This window comes from Ictidomys tridecemlineatus, chromosome 4, assembly GCF_052094955.1.
Source record: "Ictidomys tridecemlineatus isolate mIctTri1 chromosome 4, mIctTri1.hap1, whole genome shotgun sequence".
Classification (NCBI taxonomy): Eukaryota; Metazoa; Chordata; class Mammalia; order Rodentia; family Sciuridae; genus Ictidomys; species Ictidomys tridecemlineatus.
Genome location: NC_135480.1, coordinates 926,069 through 934,944, shown reverse-complemented (window position 1 = coordinate 934,944; position 8,876 = coordinate 926,069). Strand labels below are relative to the sequence as shown.

At 65.5% G+C, this 8,876-nt stretch overlaps 1 protein-coding gene across 1 annotated transcript in view; it reads right to left on the bottom strand.

The window, feature by feature from the left end:
* Window positions 1-548: 548 nt before the first annotated feature.
* Muc2 (mucin 2, oligomeric mucus/gel-forming) overlaps window positions 549-8,876 on the bottom strand; it is a 28,508-nt gene continuing 20,180 nt past the window's right edge. Inside the window, exons 31-48 of the mRNA XM_078045286.1 lie at window positions 8,214-8,476; window positions 7,786-7,960; window positions 7,148-7,395; window positions 6,554-6,737; window positions 6,105-6,333; window positions 5,319-5,497; window positions 4,816-4,885; window positions 4,613-4,713; window positions 4,475-4,506; window positions 3,577-3,754; window positions 3,213-3,317; window positions 3,021-3,061; window positions 2,774-2,896; window positions 2,416-2,514; window positions 1,670-1,798; window positions 1,429-1,468; window positions 1,035-1,161; window positions 549-910 (exon numbers count right to left, since the gene is read on the bottom strand). Coding sequence (XP_077901412.1) covers window positions 688-910; window positions 1,035-1,161; window positions 1,429-1,468; window positions 1,670-1,798; window positions 2,416-2,514; window positions 2,774-2,896; window positions 3,021-3,061; window positions 3,213-3,317; window positions 3,577-3,754; window positions 4,475-4,506; window positions 4,613-4,713; window positions 4,816-4,885; window positions 5,319-5,497; window positions 6,105-6,333; window positions 6,554-6,737; window positions 7,148-7,395; window positions 7,786-7,960; window positions 8,214-8,476 — 2,546 coding nt within the window. The 3' untranslated portion in view covers window positions 549-687. The remainder of the gene's footprint in view (window positions 911-1,034; window positions 1,162-1,428; window positions 1,469-1,669; window positions 1,799-2,415; window positions 2,515-2,773; window positions 2,897-3,020; window positions 3,062-3,212; window positions 3,318-3,576; window positions 3,755-4,474; window positions 4,507-4,612; window positions 4,714-4,815; window positions 4,886-5,318; window positions 5,498-6,104; window positions 6,334-6,553; window positions 6,738-7,147; window positions 7,396-7,785; window positions 7,961-8,213; window positions 8,477-8,876) is intronic.

Genomic DNA, 8,876 nt, shown 5'->3' with positions numbered 1-8,876 from the left:
AGAAAGCCAGGGCCTCAGCTCCCAAACACGTGAGAGCACTGTGTCTGAGGTCACACACGTACGCATGGCCAGCCGTCCACTGTGCCTTCAGGCTAGTGGGAGGCCTGGCGGGCTCTGGCTGGAAGCTGCCTGCAACCCTGGCCAGCCAGCCACGGCCACTTCTGGCCAGTTTGCAGCGGGAGCTGATTCTCTTGGCTTTTCCGGGGTAGAAACCCAGAGAGATCCACGCACACAGGCACACACTGACCCCACAGCTCGTGCTGGACTGAAATCACCCCAGCAGCAGAAAGCCTGGGAAACGGCTATGAAAGACCCTGGGACGGTCTCACAGGCCTGAGGTCAAGCTCCCCAGCCAGGGCTTGGCACAGGCAGAGAGCTAGGGGCTGGTTTTTCTGGGCAGTACGGGGAAAAGCCAGGATCCCTGGGTCCTGTGTGCACACTGGTGGCCGGACCGTGGGGGGCCCAGGGCCCTCTCTGAGGCACCCCACCCCCACACCCCTGGACCCTGCCGCCCAGTGGCCAACGGGCATCAACTCAGACCACACCAGTACAGTATCTCTGCCTGAGTTTATTATCAGAAAGCGAAAGATCCAACAAAGCCTCAGAAAATAAATATCTGCAGAGAGGAATCCAAGCTCAGGGGCGAAGGGGCGAGGCAGGTCAGCGGTGGGGGCAGCGCCTCCCGGCTCACGCCTTCCCTAGGAGCCGGGGGCTGGAGCGGCGGACGCGGCTCTGCTGCGCCAGCGGGAGCCCGCACACGGAGTCCTGGCACAGGCAGCTCTCGATGTGCGTGTAGGTGTGAGCCAGCGTGCCCCCGTTGGGGCAGTCCAGCACCACCTCGCGCTCGCTGGTCCTCTCCTCCTTGCAGCAAGAGCACCTGTGGTCCAGGGCCTGGGCCTGCGCCGAGTACCTGGGGGCGAGGACGGGGTGAGGGGCCGCCTCCCCGGAGGCGGGGCTAGCCTCGCCCCGCCCCCGGCCTCTCTTTGGACTCCTCCGGGGTCCCCACCAGGGCACGGGCTTAGCCTGGGACTCACATGGCAAAAGTCCCACAGGACCCGGAGCAGTAGTTCATGGTGACATTCTTGGTGCAGCCGGCCCTTGAGATCTCCCTGATTACTGGGATGGTGGCGCAGGGGACCCTGGTCTCGTTGAGAGGGATGCCTGGGAGGAGGCCAGGGGCAGGGGTCTCACACCAGCTCTCACTTCCTCTCCTCGGCCCAAGTCCAGCAGCCCCCAACCTGGCGCCACCGATCCCCCAGGGGCAGCCCTCAGCCTCCAGCTGGGCTCCCTCCTGCCTCTTCCTGGGCATAGTGTGAGAGAGGACGGCACAGCGGGCACAGGCTCTGGGGCACCCTCCTCTCTACCTTCCTCCCTCCAGGGGCTCTGTGGCACCCACCCACTGGGCCGTGCCTGCCAGACGGTACTCACATCTCTGGCAGCATCCATTGGGCATCAGTGTGATAGAGCCCTGGGGGGAAAGGAGAATGAGCCTGGGTCCCCCAGACTTCCGGAGTGGACGGGCACCCCCTTCCTGACACGGGGTTGGGAAGGGGTGGTTCCTGCCGGAGCCCAGGACAAAGCCTGAGGCCATGTCCCAGCACTGGACCAGCCTTTCAGGAACACTGGGGACCCCACTCATGGCAGACCCAGGCCCCAGGGGCCCACTCACTGGGACACAGCGGCTGGGGTCAAAGTCAGGGCAGGAGATGTTGGAGACGGAGGAGATGAGCTGGTTGTGGACCTTCATGCAGCTGTAGAACATGCACTTGTTGTTGGGGTTGCTCTGAATGTCCCCGGGCTGCAGAGAGAGCATCAGTGAGGACACGTGGGAAGGTCTTGCAGCCCAGAGACACACACCAGGACCGAGTGGGGACACGACAAGAGCAGCTTTTCACACCAGACCAGCTGCAGGCCCAGCAGCACCAGGCAAGAGGACCAGGGGTCTCAGGACAGGCGCCTGCCTGCAGCCCTAATCACCAAAAAGGTTCTGTCCCCATCCCAGGAAGCTGTGCCCAGACCTATGGAGTGACCCCATTTGGGAGAGGGACACTTAAAGATGAAGCTAAACAAAAGATCTTGAGACAAGGTCATCCTGGATTAGCGTGGCCCCAAAGCCAGGGGCAGCACCCTTATGAGAGGCCGAGGAGGAGACAGACGCAGGGAAGGAGCCACTTGGAGACGGAGGCAGAGCCTCCCCGTGGCTCCCCCTCCCCAGCCCTGTGAGCCTGGACCTCGGAGAATCGAGTCCTGCTGGCTTAAGCCACCGCACTGTGTACATTGCTGCAGCAGCCCCAGGACCCTTGTCCACAGCTGCACCCAGAATTGAGGGACTCGGCCAGCGGAGCCAGGGTTCCCTGTTCTCTGCTCCCGCCCGCCCTGTGGAACCTCCCAGCCGTGGGGGTGTCCCTGGCGCACCTTCAGGATGAGGTACTGGCTTTTGGGCCTGTTGATGATGCAGTGGGTCTGCTCACACTTCTTGCAGCACTGGCCAGGGTCCTCCACAAGTTCAAAGCCCTGTGGACAGACAAGGCCCAGGCCCAGCTGCAGGCTTGTCCTGCACCCCAGAGGCACCTGGGGCTGCTGGGGTTGCCTGCCTGGAGAGGCTGCAGTCCAGGTAGGTGCCAAGGTGGACAGGCGGGGACGGAGTGGGCCAGGAGAGCACGGGGGAAGTGTGACCAACTCCGTGGAAGCGTCAGGGCCTGTGTGCTTCTCAGGGAGAGGGGAGGAGGTGCCCTGAGATGGGGAGCGGGGAAGGAGGGCAGCTGGGGCTTACAGGGTCACAGGAGACGTTGCAGGGCACATGGGTGCAGCTGATGGCATTGAGCTGGGTGCTGTTGTCCACGGCGTGGGTACACACGCAGTCCTGACACTTGGAGGAGTACACTGGGGAGCCAGGCTAGGGCACAGGCAGGCGGTGAGGACCTGCCCAGGCCCCAGCCTCACCCCTCCCCACCCACAGGGAGCAAGGGCCGCCACCTCCCCTCCCTTCTCCACCTCCCCACTGCCAGCCCAGGGCTCACCTGGTACTCTGCGTTCTGGTGCACACACACACCCTTGGGCACTTGGGAGAGAGCAGGAGAGGCCCTCAGAGGCTGTCCTGAGTGGCCACCTGGCCTAGCCCAGCTCAGGACATATCCACAGACAGGACCCCCGAGGGTGCCGCTTCCCGTAGCCAGCCCTCCCGCACAGCCCGGCCAGCCAGCCTTACGTACCACAGGAGTAGACAGGGCAGCACCTTCCGGGCACCATCCTGCTCTTCACCTGGAATCCCAGTGGGCACGAGGGGGGCTCCTCTCTGCACAGGCTGGTGTTGCACTCTGAAGGTGAGGCAGACTCCTAAGGAGGGTGCTTCCCACCGGCAAAGCCCCACCTCCTGCCACAGAGCACAGGGCCCCTGCACCCCGGGGGGTTCCCCTTCACCCCTCCCAGGCCAGCCCCTGCAGGGGGAGGTCCAGTGGAGCCCCACAGCCTCTGGGATGGCCACATCCTGAGCTTGCAGGACAGGGGCTGCCCACAGGGTGCCCGCTGCATGACAGTGGGGCCCAGGGTCCTGCCTCCCGCTCGGGCTGGCCTTACTGCACAGGGAGATGCTGCAGCAGGTGTCGGCAGGGTCCACCTCGGTGACCAGGTAGGTGCCGTCCTCCTCACACTTGACCGGAGCCCTCTGGCTGCACTGCTTGGGCTGGCACACGATGCCACTGCCACCCTCCAGACAGACGCAGTCCTTGCAGTCGAACACGAACCGCTCCCCAAACTGCGGAGGAAGCGCGTGGGCTGCTGAAGCCAAGGGCCCACCAGGCCCCGCCCACCACCGTGCAGGGCTGCAGGCGACCCATCTGTGGCCAGCCAAGCAGGAAAGGGCTGTCCTAGGCAGCTGGCCAAGGGGTCTTGAGGGGAAGCCACATCCCTGCCCACCCCTGGCTCACAGGCCAGGCTCTGGGAAGGCCAGCAGCTGCTCTCTTGGGGTCCCAGGCTGCTCACCAGCACCCACCAACACGGGCCTGGTGTGGGGCCCAGGCACCTCTCAGATCACTTAGGTTTGTGCAGAACTGAGCCAGGAGTGAGCCTCAGGGCCCTGACCCTACCCTGGAGGCAGACCACACCCAGTGGCCTAGGTGTCACCCCAGTGCCAACAGACCACACGATGGTGGGCAGGCAGGTGGATGCATAGACAGAGGGTCGGCTGGGGGTGTGGGTGATGGACAGATGAATAAATCCATGACCAGGTGATAAGAGGATGGATGGATGGACAGATGGACAGGTGGTGAGTGGGTGGACAAGTGGGTGGAGAGATGTTTGGATGGACAGATGGACAGAGAAATGGACAGTGGATGAGTGTGTGGGTGTCCCTGCTAAATCAGTATCCCAGGGTTCATGTCCACCAGATTACTCAGTCTCATGTCCACCAGACCCCACTCCACTCCCCCAAATTCAGGGTTTTGGGGAGACCCCCATCACAAAGGGGAAGACCTACCTCTCTGGGCACATTGTCGGGTCCCACACAGCCTGGGAGAGGAAGGAAACACCTGTTAGCACAGCTCGGCACTCTAGGGAGCAGGGTCCGCCCTGGGCCCAGCCCCATGGACCCTGAGGAGGGCGGTGGGTGGCCTACCGCAGGTCTTCACGCAGACATCGAAGCCGGGGGCGTAGCTCATGGTGCCTTCGGGGCAGTAGCAGCCCTCCACCAGGCTGCTGGAGTTCTGCGGGGAGGGGCTGAAGGAACAGGATCCTCAGGGGGGCCTCTGGCCCAGGGCGGTGGGAAGGGGAGGGAGCCACCTGCCAGCCCATCCGTAGGGGACTCGTCACACGACGTACCTGGACTGGCAGGTGGGCTCTTGTGGGGGGCCACAGGCCCGGTACTCCCTGTGAGATGGGCACATCACAGCTGCAGAAAGCAAGGACCAGAGGGCCACTCAGGAGGGCACATGCCCAGTGACAGCTGCCCGCTCCCTCCCAACCAGGACCTTCCCACACCAGCAGAGGTGGCCAGTGACTCAGTGCTGTGGCCTCTGTCCTGCCCTGGTGGGTGCCTGGTGGGTGCCTGGCTGGGGGGGCGTGGTCACGCTCTGGTCAGCTTGGAGGCTGGATGACCACACCCGCCTGTCCCACGCCTTCACCCCGGCTGCCCCCGGCAGGCTCAGCCTGTGGCCATCAGGGAGGTGCCTGTGGCTGACAGCAGGAGCGAGGGAAGGGACCGGCCTGGAGGACAGGAGGCCTGGCTCAGCCCATGGGGTAACTCCAGGCTTCACAACCAGCAGATCTGGGAGCCTCATCTGGCCTGCAGGCCCCCCGTGCGGGGCAGGGGCAGGGGCACTTACAGCAGGCCCCGTGGGTGTGGTCCCGCCAGTCAACGCAGACACCCTGCTGGGCACAGAGGGCCGCGTAGGCCTGCACACTGGCGCACTCCAGGCCAGAGCCAGGCACGAAGCAGCTGTCAAACACGCAGGCTTCGTAGTAGTGCTGGGGCGGCACGGAGGCGTGGCACTGGGAGAACAGGCTGCGGGCGAGAGTTAACGCTCTGGTTGGCTCCAGGCCAGGTGACCACACCCGCCTCTCCCACACCTCCACCCCGGCTGCCCGGCAGGCTCAGCCTGTGGCCATCAGGGGGTGCCTGTGGCTGACGGCAGGAGCAGCGGGAAGGGACCGGCCTGGAGGACAGGAGGCCCACACCCACTGGGCCCCAGGGGCAGCGCTGGGTGCCCTGAGCCTCCCCAGCAGCCCTGGAAGGCCCCCTAAAGCCCAACCCAGCACCGACCTGTCCCTTGCTGCCCGCCTCGGGAGGCCCCCTTCCATCTAAGCTCAAACCTGGCTCCCCAGAGTCAGCCCTGAGTGCAAGCTCTGTGCTCGGCCGGCTGGGCCACCCAGGGCCTCTGGGGCAGCTAAGCTGGCACCACCCAGGAGGCCAGGAGAGCAGGGTGCCCAGGAATGCTGCTGGCCTGTGGGAACAGGGGCCTGGGCCTGGGCCCTGACTTGGCCCAGACAGCACCGTGCTCAGCCCTCCAGCTCCCCGCTCGGCTGGGCCTCGCATCCTCCTGGTAGGCTAGGCTGCTTCCTGGGGCCCACAGCTGCCCAGTGGCCAGGCCCGACAGGCCCAGGCAGGTCACCTGTCCTTGATGAGCTGGCAGAGGGGAGACGGGGTGCAGTTCTCGGGCAGTGTGGAGGGGCTGCCCCCTGGCGTTGTGAGGGCTGGGCGCCTGGTGGTGAAGCTGCCGTGGGGACAGTGTGGCTTGGAGGGGTCATTCACCACCCACTGGTCAGCTGCGGCCTCGCAGTTGGAGGTGATCTCTCCACTTGGCAGCACACAGTCGTCCGCAGTGCTGTTGGTGCAGGTGCCTGTGGCGGCAAGGATGGTCCCATGGCACCAGCGCCAGCCTGGACCACCCCTCCCCCCACCCAGGTCCCTCGTGGCCAGCCCCCTCCTGTGGGCTCCCCACGGGGACCAAACCCGGGACCACACCACAGCGCCCCAACAGAGGGGCAGAAGGCTCACTGCCCGCCGCTTGAACAGGCCCCCAGCTCCCAAGGTGGGGCGGGCGGGGGCTGCGGAGCTCACCACACTGGCCCTTGGTGTTGTTGCCAAACAGGCGGTAGGGCAGCCTGATGGAGAAGGACAGCCCGTTGTAGGAGATGAGAGCGCCCAGCTCGGGGATGTCCACCACGAAGCTGATGCCTGACTCGTAGACCTGCAGCCCGTACTTCTTGTAGGGCAGGGCCACCGCCTGCTTGTTGACCTGCACCTGCAGCCAGCATTCCTGGTCAGGCGCCGCGGCAGGAGCAGGAGCAGGGGGCAGCCAGCCAGAGGCCTGCCTGGCCCTGCCTCGTCACCTCTGGGAGCCGTGTGTGCCGCAGAGGCCCATCTGCACCTGCAGGAGGGCAGCCCTGACCACCCGCCCTGTCCCCGGGAGGAGCTTCTGCCGAGACCTGTGCCCGGGCGGGGCCTGAGTGGTGGGCAGCAGGGTCCCTGAACACACCTGGAGGGCCTGAGAGGAGCACGCTGTGTCCCCAGGAGACCCCGCCCCATCCCACCTTCCAGCCCGGCTCCGGGGAGGCTATGTAGGGCCCTTGCTGCCGTCCTCTGCTGGGGGACCTCGCTCAGAGCCCGGCCTGCTGGCCCGCTGTGGACACTCGCCGGGCCCACCCCACGCACCTGCACTTTGAGGGGCATCATCTGCGTGGTCTGCATCAGCACCTCCTGGGTCTCGTGGCGCACGATGAGTGTGCGGGGGCAGGACACCTGGTCGTTGACGTCACAGTGGTAGTTGTCGATGTAGACCCCGAAGTTGTCCACCTGCGGGGTCACCTCCTCCACCAGCACGTAGGTGCAGTTGCCCTGGTAGCTGTAGTACAGGCCGTCGAAGGTGACGTAGTGCGGGTCCCCCCAGCCCGTGCAGTAGCCTGCAGAAGAAGCTCAGTGAGCTGGCGGGCAGGGGTGGGGACCGCCACGGGTCACAGTCAGGATTTGGGGTCAGGTCGGGAGAGCGGGCCTGAAGTGTGCCCTTGGGTGAGAGAGCAGGCTGGACCTGGCTCCCCACCCTCCACAGGGCCCTTCCGCAGGACAGGGCCTGGGTGTGGAGCCAGAGGGGCCCCTCTCACCTGGAAGGCCCCCTCGTTGTGGGGAGGTCCCCAGACCTGGGGCAGGAAGGAGGGCGAGAAGTCCCCGGGCCCTGCGCCAAGCCTGCAGCAGGTGCTCAGCCCTCGGACTCTGCGCCCCAGGGAGACCAGCCACGCCCCCCTCCACCAGAGAGGGAGCGGCAGGCAGTCCCCGAGCGGCTGGGAGGGACTTACAGTCACACTCCCAGTGCCAGCAGCAGCCGTCCGGATCCATGACGCGCACGGGCTTCAGGCCATTGGAGCAGGTGGGCATGGGCGGGGGCTGGCACTCCTTCTCCACGATCTCCACCACGTTGTCGTGCTTGCAGATGGCCATGGTGCAGTTACACAGCCACCAGGTCTCGTTCTCCTGTGGGACCAGGCCCTGGGGTCCACAGGCTGCACGTGGGCAGCCCGGTGGTCCTCTCCACCCCAGAGGGCCGCCGGCAGCACCGGGCCTCGTGGCGGCCAGCCACCTGGCCAGGCCTGGAGAAGGCCCAGGGCTGCAGCGGACCCTGCACTGCAGATGGTGCAGGGAGGGGGAGGAGTGTCCAGGAGCCTCAGGCCTCGGACGCCTGGACACCCCGGGCGCCGGGGGAACGAGGCCACCCTGGCCCACTGACCTGTCTCGGAGGATCGAAATCTAGGCACCCGGTGGGCTTGGTGGTGCCGGGTGTCGGCTTGGAGGATGTGGTCGCCGGCGTGGAGGGCTTGGGTGTTGAGGGTGTCAAGGGCGTGGCCACCGAGGACGGAGTGGGCACCAAGGAAGTGGGCGTTGGGGTAGGCGTGGACGGGCAGGACCAGTTGAAGTACTGCAACTCACAGTCAACGGAGCAGTTCACGTAGTAGCAGGTGTCCCGAATGGTGTTGTTGTACACCACGTCACCTGCGGGGAGAGAGAGGTCCAGTCCCCACGCCACCCAGAGGCAGGGTGGCCACCTTAGGGGACGCAGGTCCCGTGGAAGACAGAGAAGGCGCTGCTGTGGGCCCAGACAGTCATGTGCCCCAGGGGTGCCCGTGTGACTGTCCCTGGGCACATGCTACAGGGTCGGGAAGGGGCCTCTGGGAGGTGACCAGGCTTAGATGGGGTCCTTGGGGTGGGGTCCTGGGGTGGCATTAGTGGCTTCAGAAGAAGAGAACAAGGCTGGAGTCAGCTTGCTTGCCCAGCTCGCCTGGGAATGCCCTCTGCCACGCCAGGATGCACAGACGACCTCACCAGGTGCTGACACCACGCTCCTCCCAGCCTCTAGAACCGTGAGCCAAATAAACCTCTAATCTTTAAAAAT